This window comes from Equus quagga, chromosome 6 (assembly GCF_021613505.1).
Source record: "Equus quagga isolate Etosha38 chromosome 6, UCLA_HA_Equagga_1.0, whole genome shotgun sequence".
NCBI lineage: Eukaryota > Metazoa > Chordata > Mammalia > Perissodactyla > Equidae > Equus > Equus quagga.
Genome location: NC_060272.1, coordinates 14796886 through 14816169, shown reverse-complemented (window position 1 = coordinate 14816169; position 19284 = coordinate 14796886). Strand labels below are relative to the sequence as shown.

General features: G+C 50.0%; 1 protein-coding gene across 3 annotated transcripts in view; it reads left to right on the top strand.

The window, feature by feature from the left end:
• Window positions 1-18368, top strand: part of FARP1 (FERM, ARH/RhoGEF and pleckstrin domain protein 1) — a 288311-nt gene extending 269943 nt beyond the window's left edge. For all 3 annotated transcript variants that reach the window (XM_046664844.1, XM_046664842.1, XM_046664843.1), the window contains 9 exons: window positions 1844-1974; window positions 6835-6903; window positions 7141-7230; window positions 8283-8365; window positions 8447-8559; window positions 9398-9564; window positions 14258-14365; window positions 14852-15003; window positions 16791-18368. In XM_046664844.1, the coding sequence (XP_046520800.1) occupies window positions 1844-1974; window positions 6835-6903; window positions 7141-7230; window positions 8283-8365; window positions 8447-8559; window positions 9398-9564; window positions 14258-14365; window positions 14852-15003; window positions 16791-16872 (995 nt within the window). In that variant the 3' untranslated portion in view covers window positions 16873-18368. The remainder of the gene's footprint in view (window positions 1-1843; window positions 1975-6834; window positions 6904-7140; window positions 7231-8282; window positions 8366-8446; window positions 8560-9397; window positions 9565-14257; window positions 14366-14851; window positions 15004-16790) is intronic.
• Window positions 18369-19284: the final 916 nt, after the last annotated feature.

The window sequence follows — 19284 nt, the reverse complement described above, 5'->3', positions numbered from 1 at the left end:
GGGCTTTGGGGAGAAAAAGGAAAAAATAAAATCTTTAAAAAAAAAAAAAAAAATGAGGCTGGAACAGTAAGCAGGGACCAGATCCCATGGGGTCTCATAAATGCTCGAGACCTCAATCAGAGAGCAAAGGGCAGACAGGAAGGGTTTTAAGGAGGGGAATGGTGACGTGGGGCTTGTTCTAGAGAAATCACTTGGTTGGTATCTAGAGTATATAGAAAACAAATTCGTTTTTAGAAAGACAACCCAGGAGAAGATTTGGAAGTCATTGAGATGTTGGCAGTTCACGGAAGGGGAACAGAGATGGCTCCTGGCGTGGTTTTGGTTTGCCTTAGACCATCAGTCTTTCAAACAAACCGTGCTGCCTCCTGCCTCCCGCCTCGGTATAGTCTATTCCTCCTGCTTGGAATCATCGCCACCACCTCCTTGGCCTTTCCTGGCACAATGCTCCTCCTCCCTTAGGCCTCAGCTTGTACCTGACCCTTGAGGTTGGGTGACCCGCCCACCTACCTGGTCCTGTCGTGTTGGCATTGCCAACACCCTTCCCAGCTCGCAGGACTCACAGCTGTGCAGGTCTATTACCCGGGGGGGGAAGGGACATCTTTGGTTTTGCATGCCAACTTGCCCAGTTTGCATCTTATGATTTTTTTTAAGCAGTCCCCAATGAGAAAAGTCTCTCCTTGACAATTAAATGGCAAAAGTATCTGTTACTTAGCTTAAAACGTAAGGTGGCAGCATTGTCAAAAGGCTGGGAAAATCAAGGTATCTCTGAACATATATTTCCTGAATGTGAGGGATGCAGAGTGCCAAGACCTGTTCCAGGATGCCTGCCCCAGGAGCACACAGGGACCAGGCCACCATCTTTCTCCTCTTAGAGCCACCTCATTCCCACCCCACTAAGCATTTGGTGCCCAGCAATTGTTGATTGGACTAAATCGACTGGCAGTGTCTGAAGATTGGGCAAGCCCTGGGTTTGTCCCTGTGACTGAGACAAGAAGCATTCTGTGATAAACCAGGAAGCATTTAATTTGCACCCCCGGGGAGAAAGCAAGGAAAGAAAATGCTTCCCTCCCCAGGCGGAAGTGCTGGGGGAAGGGGGTTTTTAGTGTTCTGAAGACTGAAGTTCAGTTGACAAGTATCTCCTGCTTTCTTGATAGAAATACCTCAATGCTCACCTGCTGTGGATGTGCATGCCACCCAACATGTACTAACTGGGCACTGGCTCCTTTAAATATTAGATGCCGACCAGTCTAGGGCAGCTGTGCCCATGTTGGAAAATGAAGATTAGTTCTGCAGTTATTCTTTGCAACCATCTTGGTAAACACTGTAATTTCCACAGAAGGAAGAACCGAAGTACACTGGAATGCTAGTTACCCCAAAATATCACACTGTCCATTAGATCCTCTTCCAGAAAGATCCCTCCTTTGCCCCAGATTGTTCTGTGGCCAATCTGCTCACTGTGCTCTGGGTTCTTAAGTAACAGGGGAAGGGTAGCAAAATCTTTGCCCTGGGGACAAATTCCAGGCACTCTGAGTCCCCTGCTTCTTGTCCCTGTATGGCAACAAGTGATTCTAGTTGAAGGACAGCTGTATACCTCGTAGCTATGAAGGGGGCATTTACATTTTCAAGATGCTTTTGGGAAACTAAAGTAAAGCAGACAAATACATATAGCAAATCACTCGATTTTTATTACTGAGAACTAGCGGTGTTTTCCCTGGAAGGCTGGCTGCTAACCTAGAGCGGTGCTGGAGGATATTACCCTGGAGAGCTGAGCTTAAAGACACTGGGAAAAAAGACCCCTGTCTGCCGTTAATGCTGCAGAGTTTGTGTGTGTTTCCTTCATTAGCTGCTCTGGCAGAGATTACGGAAATGGTGGCACAGCTTCACGGTACGATGATCAAGATGGAGAATTTCCAGAAGCTGCATGAACTCAAGAAAGATTTGATTGGCATCGACAATCTTGTGATTCCAGGAAGGGTAAGCAGCGGGGCTCTCTGTGGGTGTCGGAGGTAAAGCCAGAAAGGCCACATTTAAGCGACTTAAATTTGAACCTTTTGAGTGCGGACACTTCCAAGTTAAAATATCCTCCTTCTGAAGTGGCTTCCTTCCGCCTGGGGACAGTTAGGAAGACGCCTTGAACTTTACAGTTTCATTCCAAAACTTTGTGTTAGAAGGAGAGAAAGCAATCCTGTGACCTCATATTTTGCTTTTTCTCCTTTTTGGTTGATTTGCTTATTTACTTTTTCCCTACCATATTCTGAGAGGGTTTGAGATAGCTTATTTTATTTTTTAAAATGTAGGTACATGAAAATGGAAGATAAAGAAAAATTTTTTTTACAGAATTGGGTAAAATGGTGATATAAAGCCAGAGAAAAAGTGCGTTGAAAGCATGCTGTAAATTCTGTAAGCATGAAAGATATTTTTTAAAGATGCAATTTTAATTAGGAATTAAAATAACATTTTAGCCAGAACACGATTCTGGAAGAGATGCAAGTTCATTTACACTATTAACCTTCACCCGCCCAGCACCCTCCCTGAGAGGTAGGTCCTTCACAATGAAGCAGGGCCTCGTTACCCAAACACACTCCTTCCAGGCCAATGGGAATTTTAAAAATACAGCGTAGCCAGCCCTTTTACAGTTCTCTTCCTAAGAAGCGGTCATTGCCCAGGAATCAAAAGTATTAGTTGCTACATCTCATCAAATCTCTGTATGGGATCTTTCTCCTATAACCTCCACCTTTCAAAGTTCAGGAGGGAATTTTAGCCTCTTTGATCTCCCTTAATCTTAAGGCAAGTATCCAGTGTGTTGGGGGCTTCTAGTCTTATTTGACAGGTAGCTGCCCTGGAGACATTAAACCAATGTCACTTCGGGAAGATGAGGGACCTCTCTGGGTACTGGGTTATTTCTGTCGGCAAGCCTAGTTACAAAACTGACTGGAAAACCAGCTGTGAAAGGCTGTCAGCAGAGTTATATGGTAAGTGCTGGGTGGAAATGAAAGCTGGGATTTGCTTTAGCTCTGCTGGTGAGAAAATTCTGCCAGGCCTCAGCACATAACAACCGCATTTACCATCCACACGGACCCCTTAGTAAAGGAAACACTGAAGGGAACAGATTCCTACACTCTGGAATCAGTGTAATTTTCTCTTATCTTTAGATGTTATAAAATATTTATCATGCTACAGAGCAATAACATACCATTTGTAAAGAATTTCTTATTTTGAGGAAAGGTTTTCATGGTGCTATGAAAAGAGCCTCGCATTGGAATAGGTGGCCCTGGGTTCACATTCGAGCTCCACCAGAGCTGGGCTGTTTCACCTACGGGATTGTTCCCTCTCTTCTGTAACATGGGGATCATATCCTCTCCCTTGTAGGTCATAAGGATCAAATGAGATTTCATGTGTAAAACTTACACAATAAATATTAATTGTCTTCCCCTTCCCCTCCCTTCACTTATTTGAACAGACTAAGTGTACACGTGTTATACTGTCAGTGACACACAGCACAGCATTGTAGGGCATCATAAGCATTTCGCCAGATACGGGCTGTGTCACCCACTAATGACCAAGTGATCTTGGTCAAATTTCTAATCGCTTTGGTTTTCAGTCTCCTCATCTGAAAAATGGGGGTGATAATATGGAACTTACAGGCTCAGGTACAGAGCTAATATAAGCACCAAGCACACGCTGGGCACCTACTCTGTGCTAAACAAAGGGAGGCCAGTGTTATTTATAAAGGTGAGGTCGGAACTGGGTGCAGGCGGCTCACTGCAGGCCTGCCTCATGTCCAGATTCTTCTGCTCGTCAACCTGCTTCACAGCCATTCATTGTTTCAAGTCAACCCCGAACGCAATGGGAAGGAGGGACAGAGGCCCCCAGAGGGGGCGCCTTCTACGGTGGGGCATACCAGACACCAAGGCTGATGGGTTGTCACGAATTAATTTTAAATTAGCAAATAACCTAATGGGTGGCAGGAAGGCTCTGACAGATTTGTCTACAGATGGAATTTTAAAAATTGAGACTTAAAGATGAGCAGATAACTTTGGAGAGGCCCCCTCAGCTTCCTGCAGGCTCATTCCTAGCATGGATCTCAGACATGATCCTGCTCCCCCTTCTGCTGGGGTCAGCCTGAGGCGGTCTCATGTCCTCCAAGTCGGGCTTCTCCACTGAGGCCAAAAGGCCCCAGCACACTCTGGCCTGAGCCAGGCCCCGGGGGGTGTTTCTCATCCCGGGATTGTGTGTCAGAGAGAGTTCTTCAGGGCCTGGCCTTCCAAGTTAGAGTGGCGTGTCTTCATTAAACAGAACAGTAGGGAAGCAGGGACTGGAGCAGGGGGCTCATTTGGTTAAAACTCCAGGGTCTGAACATCTTTGGATTTCATTCCAGAAGGAAGCAGCTTGACCTTACAGATATTAGCGGCCTTTTCCTTTTTTCTGTTCCACAGTTAAAAAAAAATTCTAGGCAAGAGACATTTTCCATCTCCAGCCCTCAGGCATTGACATCTGCGTCCATAGCCCTTCCCCTCCCTGCTGTGGGTGCCCTGGAAGGCAAACACAGACCAAGCCCCTTGTCTTTCCTTTGTGATGAGTGCCTGTGCCACCCTGCCTTCTCCTTCCCACATCCCGAAGATTCGTTGGAGAATGCATGTGTTCCCACATCAGATGTGCGAGGTGGGAACAGGAGTGATAGCAGCACGTTAGGGTGCCCACTTCTCGTTCTCTGTCACCCTTCAAGGATGAAAGCAGCCCCCAAATACTGTTTCCTCCTATCGCATTGTCGATGTGTGATAGCATCCATCCCGCGGCCCTGCAAGCATTTATTCTGTGTTGCTTTGTTGATCGCCAAAATATGTCTGTTAAATCGCTAGCAGATCGTTTTTGATCACATTTCATAAAGGACCAAAGAAAGAGTTGAGTCAGGCTACGCAGAAGTCTATGGGATCAAAATGAGTTGGCTGAGTCCCTGTTCTTGGCTCACGAGCTGTCGTGGGCACAGAAAAACCTTGCGGCAGGCGTTCCAGGGATCCGTGCTATGTAATAAACTACCCCGATACTCAGTGGCTGAAACAACCATTCAGCATATGTCATGGTTTTGCAAGTCAGGAGTTGGGCTTGGCTCAGCCAGGTGAGCTTCTGTTCCGTTTGGCATTGACAGAGCTCCCAGATGGGCTGGTCTGGAGGGTCCAAGGCTGACACCCAGCAGGGACGGCTGGAGGCCGGGGTCAGCTGGGACTGTGCACCAGAGAGGCCATGAGGGGCCTCGCTAGCCTGGGTTCAGGGTGGTCTTACTGCTTACGTGCAGCTCAGGGTTCCTAGAACAGGTGTTCCCAGGGACAAAGCAGAGGCCACGTGTAGTGCTGTGACCTAGTCTGGGAGGTCACACAGCATCACTCCCGTACTTTATGGGTCAAATCAGTCACCAGCCCACCCACATCCCTGCAAGGGGCAGAGACGCTGCCTCTATGGAAGGAATATCACAGAACTTGCAGCCGTGTTTTAAAAGCAGTACTACATGGGGCCGGCCCTGTGGCCGAGTGGTTAAGTTCGCGCGCTCTGCTGCAGGCAGCCCAGTGTTGCATTGGTTCGAATCCTGGGCGCACACGTGGCACTGCTCATCAAACCACGCTGAGGCAGCGTCCCACATGCCACAACTAGAAGGACCCACAACGAAGAATATGCAACTATGTACTGGGGGGCTTTGGGGAGAAAAAGGAAAAAATAAAATCTTTAAAAAAATAAATAAAAACATAAAAAATAAAAGCAGTAGTACGGAAAGGAGATTGGCAGTTCCTCAGTAAGTTAACCATAGAATTTCCACATGACCCAGCAATTGAAAACAGGTGTTCAACAAAACTTGCACACAAATGTCCATGGCAACACCATTCACAGTAGCCACAGGGGAAACAACCCAAATGTCAATCAGTGAATAAATGGATAAATAAAATGTGGTATATCCATACAGTGGAGTATTATTAAGCCATTAAAAAGAAGAAAATTCTGCTCTATACCACGACATGAACTTTGAAAACAGGCAAAGGGTAAGAAGCCACACACGAAAGGCCACATATTATGTGATTTGATTTATATGAAATATCCAGAATAAGTAAATCCAGAGAGACAGAAAGCAGACCGGTGGTTGCTCTGGGAAGGGGAAATGGTGAGTGACTACTTAATGGGCACTGGGTTTCCTTGTGGGGTGATGCAAAGGTTCTGGACCTGCACAGTAGCTCTGGTTGCACAATGTTGTAAATGCACTAAAGGTCACGGATGGTAAATTTTATGTGTATTTTACTACAATTTTTTAAATGATAGATTTTTTGTTGTTGTTTTAACGTAGCCTGGAATGGTCTGTGCCCCTAAAAGTTTATGTCCAGGAGAAAGAGCTCCTTAGACAGCTTTGTTTGTCACTCCTTTATCCTGGAACACAGGTCCTGGGTTTTGAGAAACAGAGCTTTAAGTCATGGAGAAGATTCCTCTCCCCACGGCACTCGCCTATGGCTTATCCATCTTCCCGGTTCTCCTGCTCGCAGCGGGAGGCCCATAAGGCCTGGGGGTTAAGCGCATAGTTGTAGGCCGAAGTGTGACCCAGCCCCACCGTGCAGGCTGTGCAACTGTGGGCACGCCATCAGGCCTCTGTTAGTGGAGTTGACGGTGGTCCCTGCTCTGAAGGTCCCTGGGAAGGAGAGGAGCTTAGAGACGGCATGGCAGAGCATTCAGTAAACAGTAACTATGATGGCTATGACTTTACCCTGAAAGGGACCCTGGTGCGAGGAAGCCAGACTCTCTGCCTCGGGCCAGGTTTGCATGCTCCCAGCCAACTCTCAGGGTCTGTTTTCTCCGCAGGAATTCATTCGCCTGGGAAGCCTCAGCAAGCTCTCCGGGAAGGGGCTCCAGCAGCGCATGTTTTTTCTGGTAAGTGGTGAGAGCTGTCTGTCTTCACTCTGATCCGTGGTCCATGCGTCACAGGGCCCGGCCTCGGCTGCCCAGGGAGGGGGCATCTGGAAGGCAGGAGAAGCAGCCCAAAGCTGCTCAGCTTGGATTTGTTGAGATCAATGAATTGTCATGCAAGATTTTGAAAACATACTCTCTGCACTTGTTGGTTTCAACGGAGCCCGTTCATCTCAGCGGCACTTGTCCTTGCTCCTTTAGTTCAACGACATCTTGCTGTACACGAGCAGGGGGCTGACAGCTTCGAATCAGTTCAAAGTCCATGGGCAGCTCCCGCTCTACGGCATGACCGTGAGTATGCGCCGTGGCTGTGGGATCAGGGGCCTTTCTGTCTGGCCTGCCTGCAGATTGCAGGCCAGGCAAAAGGGAGCAAGAGCCAGTGATGGTGACAGAAGGAAGGAAAAGGAGGGGCTTGACAAGGAAGCGAGAGCATCACAGCTGCCATGGGAAACCTGGGCCTTGTTAGGTCTCCCCTAGAGGGGTTCTGGGACATGGCTCCTTCTCCTGCAAGTGGGATGCACAGGTATGTCCCTTCTAGAGTCAAGTGAAGAGGCAAGCTGACGGGCCACATGTGTGGATTTGCCTCTCACTGCCCCGAGCCTGGCCTCAGGGACCCTGAAAGACAGTCCTCCCTGCCCACATGCAGTTACAGAACCCACCCCTAGACTAGGGAGCCACCTGTCCTTCGCCAGAGACGTGCCAGGGGACAGTCTCCGTATTCTGAGACCCTTGGGCGGCAGATGCAGACAGGGTGCCCGTCTGCACAGGATTATTTCCCTAGCTTATACCCACACTCTCCTCAGTGGTTGCAGAGGGAAGTTTGTGGCCTTTGCCAATAAATTCAACGTGTTTTGACCTTCCTCCTGCCTTTCCAATTGTGATATTTTTCTGATTTGGAGCCCTTGTCCCTCACAGTAGCTTGTGGTTCTTCTGAGCCCTGCTGAGTTTCACCACCACCTCTCCAGCGTTGGCCTGTAGCCAGTTTAGTGAATGTGTGAAAATGCATTGAAGGGGGCTGGCCCCATGGCCGAGTGGTTAAGTTTGCACACTCCGCTTCGGCAGCCCAGGGTTTCACCAGTTTGGATCCCGGGCACGGACATGGCACCACTCATCAAGCCATGCTGAGGCAACGTCCCATATGCCGCAACTAGAAGGACCCACAACTAAAATATACAACTATGTACTGGGGGGATTTTGGAAGAAAAAGCAGAAAAAAAAGAAAAGAAGATTGGCAACAGTTGTTAGCTCAGGTGCTAATCTTTAAAAAAAAAAAAAGAAAAACGATATGCATCGAAGGTCTCACTCCCTTTTTTGCAATAATGTCATGAACACTTGTTTCACAGATAGAGGAAAGTGAAGACGAGTGGGGCGTGCCCCACTGCCTCACCCTCCGGGGCCAGCGGCAGTCCATCATCGTGGCCGCCAGGTAACTCAGGAAAGCGACCCCTCAGCTCTTTACCCTTTTGTCTGCTATTGCCTGAAAACCTGACATCCATCTCTTCTTCAGTTCTCGGTCCGAGATGGAAAAGTGGGTCGAGGACATACAAATGGCCATCGATTTGGCAGAGAAAAGCAGTGGCCCCACTCCCGAGTTCCTCGCCAGCAGCCCCCCTGACAACAGTAAGTGTGGAGAGGGAAGCTTTCCCGGTGCAGACCCAGGCCCGTTGCCTCAAGGAATTAGCGTGGAGAGGGGGCCAACTCTGGCTTGCAGAGGGAGGGTGTCCTATTGTAACTAAAATTACCTTCCCCATGGGCCTCATAACCCTGGTTTAAAGCTCAAAATCAAGGAACTTCCTTTTTCTAAAAGTAAAACCGTTAAAACAGTGTGAGGGGGCCGGCCCGGTAGTGTAGCAGTTGAGTTCACATGTTCTGCTTTGGCGGCCGAGGGTCCACTGGTTCAGATCCCAGGTGCGGACCTACACGCTGCTTGTCAAACCATGCTGTGGCAGCATCCCACATATAAAATAGAGGAAAATGGGCATGGATGTTAGCTCAGGGCCAGTCTTCCTCAGCAAAAAGAGGAGGATTGGCAGTAATTAGCTCAGGGCTAATCTTCCTCAAAAAAAAAGCATGAGGGAGCAGGGAGGTCATCTTTTCTGGGCCAACATTGCCATTTGTCATACAGAATGTCAGCGTCTAGGAGAGAAAACAAGGCCATCCACGGTCTGGGCAAGTGCCGTGGGCCCAGCACCCAGATGTGTTAGGCACTCCCTGGCAGAGGGGCAGAGGGGCTTCTGGGCTAGGGGGATGCCCCCAGATGTGGAGCCCTGACAAGCAGAGGGGCTGGTGGGTCCCCAATAAGCAGAGGGTGGCTAGTGTGTGCACAGGGTTCCCCAAGGCCAGACTGCTGTGAGCCCCCCAACCTTCTGTCCCAGTCAGCAGCTGGGAGGGGTCAGGAAAGGGGTCCTTTTCCTGGCAAGCAAAGATCAGAAGCACTGCCTTTTGCCGCATCCTGCAGAGTCCCCCGATGAGACGGCAGTGGCTGACCAGGAGTCGGAGGATGACCTCAGCGCCTCGCGCACCTCGCTGGAGCGCCAGGCCCCCCATCGTGGCAACACCATGGTGCACGTGTGCTGGCACCGCAACACCAGTGTCTCCATGGTGGACTTCAGCGTGGCCGTGGAGGTACGGCCGCCAGTCCAGAGGGCGGGGTAGGGGCAGGGACGACCCTGTCCTTCTGAGCATGCGCGCTCAGCCTCGCAGGCATTTCTCTTGTCGTCTCTCCTGGCCTTCAGCTGTCCGCACTGCAGCGTATATAATGGTCATTTTCTTTTGTTCTCTGGGCCGTCTCCACCGTCGTCTTCCTCCCGCGGAGGCAGCCCGAAGGCCCAGGCTGATCCTGCATTTAGCTGTGTGACACTAGCGGCCAGGGGACGGCCCGCGCAGTCGCATCCTGGAGCCCCTCCCTGAAATCGGGTGCGAGGAGGCAGGGTGCTCGGAAAGCTGGTGTCGGGCCACGTCCGGTGTGGTTCAGGGAAGAACCCGTGGGACATGGCCTCTCCGGGCGGGCTCTGGGATTCGTCCCTGAGACTTGCCTTTGGTGATGGGCTCTCCCCAGATTGCGACTGTGAATCTTCCAGAACTCTCCAAACCCCATTCCCCAAGCATTCTCCAGTCTAGGTCCATAATCCCTTCCCTTTCAGAAACTGTCAAACCCAGAAAGCTCAAGAACCGCAAACTTGTCCTCGTATTCCGTTGGCAGCAGAGCCTGACTTGACCGCTAGGAGGCTGTTAGCAGTTTCCTCTGCGTGTTCTTGTTTCACTACAGGATCATGGCGTGTTTGACGCTGGGCTGCTGCCCCGACCCCGCGGCGGGGGTGCCATATAGCAGAAGCCCTAGATTATCTTGGTAAAACCTGTTAAGCTCCGAGTTCCTAAACACACCTGGCCTAAAAAGTGTCACATAAGGGACTGTGAGCCAAGAACCATGGTTTGTTTGCCTTTTGAACCGACAGCGTTGGGAATGTGCCGCATTTCCTGATGGATAGCCCATGAGGATTCTCAGAGCTGGTTCTCTGGACGTGACCTTTGCTTCCACGAGCTTCTTGTATTGTTTCTCTGCTGCAGACGTGCCTGCTCTTAAAGCATCAAGGGGATGCAGCCTGGGCAGAGGCCCTGGTGCGGGGCTCCCCAGGCTGTGCCTGGCCTGCCTTCCTTCTCTTCTGCGCCCCACAGGGTGGGCCTCTCTCCTCCTGCTGGGCTCCTATACTAAGCAGTCCGCTTTCCCTTCTGCTGGGTCTGTTTGCAAAGCTTGCCAACTGGAGATTTCTTCCAGGGGATGGAGAATCTTTCCAGCATGGAGGGAGCAGGGAAGAACCAGGGAAAAAATACCTGATCAGATCTCATCTGTCCAGTACAGTCCAGTGAAGCTGGTGGAAGTGCAATGCTGTGAGAGAGGTCGTCTGCCTCCCTTTATACTGACCTGATGTGCAGTCAGGACTGTCAAGGTGTGGGAACTGGGTGGGCTTGAAACCTCCTTTTTAACCCTGGAGGCACGTAGACCATTCAAGAATGCAGCAAACGCACTTAAGGCAGGCCCTGGGCAGCCCAGAGACACCGCCTCAGGCCCAGCTCTTTTGGGGTGACAGGCCTGCACAGCTGCCGTCACACGGTCAGTGAGTGTGCGGAGCCGAGTCAGCACGCTGTGGCTCTCGGGCCCCATCCTGCCCACCCCCTGGGGGGTCCAGCCCAGGAACTAAGCACGGGTTTTACATTTTTGAATGGGTACTACAAATATCTTTGATTTGGCCAGAGGTGAGGACCAGGAGATCGGAAGGAACGGCAGTGAGAGGGAGAATCAGGGGTGGGGACTGTTAGTTCCCTGTGGCAGCACTAACACATCATCACAAACTAATAAAACAACAGAAATTTATCCTCTCACAGTGCTGGAGGTCATAAGTCCAAGATCAAGGTGTTGGCAGGGTTGGCTCCTTCTGGAGGCCCTGAGGGAGGATGTTTTCCAGGCCTCTCTCCTGGCTTCTGGTGGTCGCCAGCAATCCTTGGTGGTCCTCAGTTTGTGGATGCATCACTCCAGTCTCTACCTGTCTCGCTTGGCGGTCTCCCTGTATCTGTGTTAAAAGGTCCTCTTATAAGGACACTAGTCATTGGGATTAGGGCCCACCGCACTCCTGTAGGACTTCATCTTAACTTGATTACATCTGCAAAGACCCTATTTCCAAATAAGGTCACCTTCACAGGTAATGGGGCTTTGGACTTGAACATATCTTTTTGGGGGGACACAATTCAATCCACAACAAGGACTGAGCCCTCTGCGAGTCAGGAAGAGGGAGGAGCAAAGAGGCTCCCCTTCCATCAGGGAGTCTAGGAGGAGAGAGCACTGTGAAAGGCAGCGAGGAAACGGGCATCAGCTGGTTCTGGGTCAAGGTTGATCTCGCCCATAAAATCAGCAGATGAAGACTGGGGTCAGGCGGGGACAGCGTAAGGGTCATCTGCATAGACATAAGGGTTCAGGCTCTTGAGAGCAGGGTTTAGGGGCTCTTTGACCCCAGGAAGAGACTGACATGTATCAGAGTGAAGCCAAGGGAAGCGAGAGTTTCGGTGGGTGGGGTTGGCAACCTCAGAGGCTACTAGCACAATGGGAGCAAGGAAAGAACAGTGGATACAATTAAGAAGCATCTAGTCTACTAGGGTGGCAAGGCCAGAACGATTTTTTCCAGAGAGTTTATACTCTACTCTGGGTGTTCAGAAAGGATCTGAGGTGGCTGGCAGAGAGTAGAGCATTCTTTTGAACCTGCCTTGGAAGAAATACTGGCCAAGAATCTGGTTGATCAATAAAGTGTGTCTACTGCCCAGTGGGACTGGCTCTTGTTCCAAAGTTAATTGCATCTAAGAGAAAGCTCTTTTGGACTCTATCTGAAGGGACTTATTTGATCAGTATAAAAACATGAAGTACAGTCACATGCCCTCTAACAGTTCAGTCAACGACAGACCACATATACGACAGTGGTCCCACAAGATTAGTACCATAGATCCTAGGTGTGCAGTAGTCTGTTATCTAGGTTTGTGTAAGTACTCTATGATGTTTGCATGTCGATGAAATCGCCAAATGACACATTTCTCAGAATATATCCCCATCGTTAAGTGATGCATGACTCTGTAAGGAGAGGAAGGCGTGCTCCTCTCCTTGCCTCCGCAGTGTGACTGGCATGTAATCACGTGGGATTTGCAAAACCATCAAATCCCCAACTCTGGCTGCTGCATCACCTGCGTGGAACTCAGAGCACCCATTTTCTTGTGCCTTTCTGCCAGAGGGGGTGTGGCAGACAGACAGGGTGATAGATGGTTGCCTCTGGGTGGGGGGATGGGACACTCGGCCTGGGATGCCCCCTCCCATTCTGTCTGCAGTGTCCCCCTCAGTTCAGCTAAGCCCCAGTCCTCAAGGATAGGCTGTCCCCTTCCTGCGTTCTCTCAGCTTCACTCAATGTTCATCTCTGTCTCCCTATCAGACCATGAGCAACTCAAGGGCAGAGACATTTCAACTCTTTTCATCTGAGGTCCTGGCATAGGGGCTTTACTTACATGGTACTGAAAAATGCTTATTGGATTAAGCACAAAAGTACCAAAAGGATAGAATGAAGCAAACTTGGGTATACTTTTTTTTTATTGTGGTAAGTTTGCCCACAACCATTTTTCAGTGAACAATTCAGTGGCAGTAATTACATTCACAAGGTTGTACGACCATCACCAGCCCCCATTCATTTCCTCTTTGAGTCTTCCTGGTAATGAGCTACCAGTTTATCAGGGAGGTGGGTAGCCTTCTCAGTGTCCTCTGAGAGGTGACAGTGAGGGGCTTTGGAGAGCCAGCGAGGTCGTGCATCATCCCTCTGCGTTGGGCATCCCATCTCAGCTGCCTGGGAGTTCAGGCCAGTGCTCTGTGCCAGCAGCTCCTGCAGGCCTCAGGAGACCACAGGATGCCCTGGAATGCCCATTTCTACCAGTTTAGGCTTTGTCCAGCTCCTGGGGAGAGGTCACGCTGGCACCTGGCAGAGGACGGGGCCCAAAAGCACTCTGCTGCGGTCCAGCGCTCCTGCCCAGGCCAGGGCCACTAGATGGCGGTCAGGAGCTGCTGGTGCGGGGCTCACGCTGGCTTACTGCTGAGGGTGAAGGATCCTTTCCTACAGCCGCCATGCAAAGCACCACCGATTGGGCGCCTTAAACATATTTGTCTCACGATTCTGGAGGTCAGAAGTCTGGAAACCAAAGTGTCAAAAGGTCCAGGCTCCCTCGGAAACCTGTACGGGGGGATCCTTCCTTGCCTCTTTGAGTTTCCGTGGTTTGCTGGCCATCCGTGGTGTTCTTTCGCTTGTAGCTATGTCACCCCAGTCTGTCTCTGTCTCCACAAGGCGCTCTTCCCTGTGGCTGTTTCTGTGTCCCGCCTCTTCTTTAAGGACATCAGTCCTAGTGGATTAAGGGCCCACCTCACCCTAGTTTATATCCTCTTAACTAATTACACCTGGGATGACCCTATTTCCAAATAAGGGCACATTCTGAGGATCTGGGTGTCCGGACTTCAGTGTATCTTCCAGGGGAACGTAATTCAACCATAACACATGACAAGAATTAATCAATCAGGCTCATACCGTCCACCTCCCAAGGGTCTCTCCACCTACCAGGGAAAAACACCACTTTCCTAAGTCAGCTGCAGGAGGCCTGTTCTCAGAACCACAGCCACTGCCTGTGGGCCCCGTCCAGTAACCACACTGGGAGTCCCACTGGACTGTGAAGACCGGGTTGTCCTTTTCACAGGACCTGGATGTACCCCCCACTGGTGCTCCTTACAGGCCTACTTGTCTTTCAGAATCAGTTGTCTGGGAATCTGCTGAGGAAATTCAAAAACAGCAATGGGTGGCAGAAGCTGTGGGTGGTGTTCACGAACTTCTGCCTGTTCTTCTACAAGTCACACCAGGTCAGTGCCTCGCACGGGGCAGGTGGCCCTGTGACCTTTGGGATAAGGCACTAAGTGTGCCCACGCCAGGGAGGGGAGGGCCTTTGGGACCCGCACACAACACGCTCCCTTCTCGGAGGGCGGGCAGGCAGCCTTCCTCTGGAAGGATGAAGAACTTTGCTACTGAGCAGCCCAGCCAGGCATGGAGAGAAGCCAAGGGTTGGAGGGGGTCCTACCACAGGCCTGCTGGGGAAGGGCAAGTCTATCAGAGACCCTCAACTCTTAAGGGAAGGTTGCCATCCATTTGCTGACATATCCACCAGCCTTGAAAAGGGCCATTTGTCTGCTGGTTGAACAAGGAGGGAGGTGACTTGATGGCTCATGTCCTGGCCGGGATGCACTAGCTGGACCATAGCACATTGGCCAAGACCAGCTTGCCCAGAGTTGCTGTGGGACAAGAAGGCTGCAGCCACCTCTCCAAAGCCACCTTCTGTTGACCCTTTCCAGGACAATCACCCCCTGGCCAGCCTGCCTCTGCTTGGCTATTCACTCACCATTCCCTCGGAGTCTGAGGACGTCCACAAGGACTACGTGTTCAAGCTGCATTTCAAGTCCCATGTGTACTACTTCAGGGCCGAAAGTGAATACACGTTTGAAAGGTAATGTCCCCCTCTGCACAGGCCACCTGCAGAAAAAGGACCTCTCCCCTGAAGAAAAGGATTCCTTGCAAGCTAGTAAGGGGCTACGGCTCTCCCAGCAAAAGCTACTCACTGCCCATGGGGGGGCCTGGGGGTTTACACCCTTCCAGAATGTGCTTTCATTCTAACCCTGCCAATTGCTTAGAATAAAATTATGTCCTGAGATCTGTGGTCCCTCTGCCTGACGCGAGTTCACTTCTGTCCTCATAGAAGAAGTGGAACCAGGATTTCCCGTAATAGCATCAGTCCTTAACCTGTACAGTGTCAGTTAATGCTACACACTGTGCACTTGTCAGTCTCTGATGTGTGTTTCTGTCTCTGGCTTCAGCAGCTGTTTAGTCCTAATACTCCTGATTGGGCTATGGCCAAAAAGGCTGTTTCAGGTCAAAAGACCACACGAGAAAGGGGAAACACCCTAATACTGCTTCAAGTTACCTTATTAGTGAGCCTGCCTACATGTTATAAAGAGACCCAGGAGCAGCAGTCTTCATTTAGCCAAGAAATAAAGAAAATGGAGAGCCAGGCTATCACGTTTGACTAGTGGCTTCAGTCTGTTCCTAAAATTCAAGTACAAATTCTGGGTTTCTGGGAACTGCATCCTATAGCAGGACAAAAGCAGCTGTCACTGCTGAACCACCACCTTGGTGGGGGGGGGGGGGTCCTTAGGCCACAGACTAGACAGGGCAGTAGTCGCCACCACCATTTAGGGAGAAACTTCTCTCCTGGACCCGCTGTATGGTAGGACAGGAACTTCTTCCCTCACCACCAAACGACACTGAACCATGAGAGTTTCTAACGGGCCGGTTATGACCTGTGCACAATCCCTTGTAAGGTTATTTCAGTGCAAACAGCACAGCAGATTAAAACCCAGTCAAAGCCTCCCATATGATCCCCAAACAGCAGCCCCTGAGCTCTGCTGCCTGAAAACCCAGCCCAGGGAGAGCAGTTCTCAAACCTGACCCTGAACTGGAAACCTCAGAGTGAGGGACTGAACGCGGGAGCTGCATTTATCCAAGGTGGGCTCTTGTCATCATTGTGGCAAGGACAGTTTAGCCTTGAGGGGTAAGATCCTAAAAAGACCTGTGATTAGGGAATTTCTAAAGCCATGCCATCAGCTCCATGAAGGTAGGAACCTTGACACTATTGACATTTTAGACCAAATAATTCTCTGGGACGGGGGGTGAGGGGATCCGTGCATTGTAGGATGTCCTGCAGCATCCCTGGCCTCCATCCATTAGACACCAAATGTCCCCAGATATCTGAAAACCACGACATACCGCAAATAGAAGTATAAAATGAACTCCCACGAAGCAGGATGGGCCGCACACCACTGTCCGTGAGAAAGATGAAGAGGTGGAGCTGTCCTAAACAGCCAGAGGTCACCTCGCCTCTCACTGCTCTAAATAGGGTGTGCTGCCGCGTCACCTGGGCAAGGCACGTCCATCTCAGTCACTTTGGGCACTCTCTAAAATGAGCATGGCCAGGTCACTGGTTCTCAAACTGTGTTCCTCAGGAACACCCCGAGGAACCCTTAACCTGGCTTTCATTTACTTGGGTGTTACCCGTTCATTTGAGAACTCTTCTTTGGCTAAAACGGCAGATTACAAACCAGGCAGTATTACCTCAGGCTGTGGTTTTACAGGTAGTGACGGCCGAGTGTCATGAGGCTGTTACAAACGAGAGAAAAAGTCAGAGGCGGGATTTTATAAGAAGCAGCCCTTGGCAGTTCTCTTGCTTTCTTGTTGTAGGTGGATGGAAGTGATCCGAAGTGCCACCAGCTCGGCCTCCCGTGCCCACATTCTGAGTCACAAAGAATCTCACGTGTACTGATGGCAGGACAAGTTGTTGATTGTTCCAGCAGTGGCTGCTTTCCTGGAAGACGTCCGCTTTCTTCTGTATTAGTGAAGCCTAGTAAAATTGGTCCCTGTCTGGAAAACAAAAACATGGTGTTACAGCAATTCTCATGTCTCTGCAGAACCGTGTTAACCTTGTCTTTTCAGCTGTTAATTTCTCGTCTGAACGGAACAGTGCTCCCACCTCCAATGCTGGTGGCGGTTTCGTCTGTCATTCTCTTGGTGGGCTGTTTTTAGCTTGTGCCAGTATTAAAACCTTGTCGTTAATATAGTGCCAAATGACATTTTTTCCCTCTACAACTGCACCTTAAAAGCAGTACAGACACATCCGTTCACCAAAAGACAGGGCGAGTGCTCTTCTTTTTCTTAAAGAAACTTTTATTATTTTGATTTATAGGCTGCTGCATTTTAAAAAATGGATTTTCCAGTGTTTGCAATACACATGGCACAATCTTAAGCAAAAGAGATCATTTTCAGATTTCGTTTTTTTCAATCTTTCTACTTTTATAATAATAGGAAGTTAGTAGGATTTACTTCTTTGATTAATAAGCAATTTCCAGCACACTACGTTCCACTTTGGGGTTTCGTGCTCCAGTGAAACGCTGGTTACCAGACCTACTTCTTGGCGCAAGTTGACCAAACTGTTTAAGTGATTACTATTTACAAACTGTAGCGGGTGGTTTTCTGTTAAGAGAAGCAGAAATCCAGTGTGATATCTGCATTATCACTGTACTGTGAGTGGTGTATACGATGGGGAGATATTAAGCTGTGGTGTTTTGCTGTCTGTTTCACAAGCATGAAAACCTGTATGTCAGAAATCAGGGCCATTTGTGGTATGTTACGTTATGGAGAGTTTTTGTGAGCTTCCGGTGGATGCAGAAGCACTGCGAGCAATGGTGCGCGGTCCCCGGCACCCGTCATTCATACTTATCTCCTCCTGCAGCTGTGGTTCGGAACTGCACATGCAATAGTAGTATATATTGTACCTGTCTTCAAAAAACATTCTTTCCTCCTTTTTATACTCATTCCCCCCAGGCATGGGGTACCGACAGTATGACATTGCACATCCTTGACAGTCGGACTACACAGGGAAAATGGTTTCTGGTAACTGCTGGGCCCACTAGTCAGAATCTGTTTGCCTATTCTCTGTGTGGATCGGGTGGCTGCTATTCCCTTCGTATTGTTAAGCCCTATTTGTTGCAGCCCCCAGAGGGGGCGACCAACCCAACAGTCCTCTCCCAGTGCCCTGCACCACAGCTGGGAAAGCCCCTCACGAAGAAACGCAGGTCTGCCCCGACTCTGTGGAGCTGTGACTGGTGGACGTGGAAACAGCAATGTACAGATGGACGAGTAGCTTGAGATGCGTTAATCATTTGCCTTACAATATGTACCAGATGGTTTTAAGTACTAACAAAAGGGAATAAAAATACCTCACGCCACAATCCAGCATATTGAAGTTTTAAGGCAAACCAACCAAGGTCGTCTCTTGTCTTTCTTTTCATCTAATGCGGGTGGGTTGGAGAGGCTAACAGTGCTGCCTCTGCCGGGGAGGGGCGGAGTTGGCGGGTCACGGCGGGTCACGGCGGGTGGGCGGGAAAGAGAAGAACAGCCTCAACTGCTCATTAAGACAAACAACGTGTTTTGGCAAACTTGGTATTTTATAGCCTATCTGTTCCTTCCAACTTGGTACTGGGGAAGCAGAACATTTCTAGGAGTCTGTCAGTGGCTATAAAAGACAAGGACTAAAACCCAAGGGATGAGAGCAAAGCAGATAGGGAGCTGTCTTCCTCTGTGAAAGGGGCTCAGTAGACAAGCCAGTTCCCTGAGGCTTCCCTACATCCAGGGGCAGCGCCACCACCCTGGGATGGGGAAGCCTGAGCGCACTGGACCCCGGTCACCAAGCAGCCAAGATTGCAGAGGCAGCATCAGGAATTCTCCCTCCAGAAGTCATCTGTCACAAGGCTTGGCCATGATGAGGCAGTCTTCTACTTCAGCACTTCTGAATGATTTCAAACCATCTGAAGAACTTCTGGTTCTGATCTGGCACCTCCGTGTTCCCCTGTGCCTTCAGAGAAAACAAGCCTAAATCATGCGGGCAGTTGAGACCACTCTCAAGCTGCCAGGAAGAGAGGGCGGTGCAGAGACTCCCCCTTAGTCCATCCGGGCTGCTGTAACAAAAATACCACAGACTAGGAGGCTTATAAACAACAGAAATTTCTCTCACAGTCAGGAGGCTGGGAAGTCCGAGATCAAGATGCCGGCAGACTCGGGTCTGGTGAGATCCTTCCTCCTGGTTCACGAGACAGCAGTCTTTCCACCGTGTCCTTACAGGGCAGAATAAGGGCACTAATCCCCACTGGTGAGGCTCCACTCTCATGACCTAACCTCC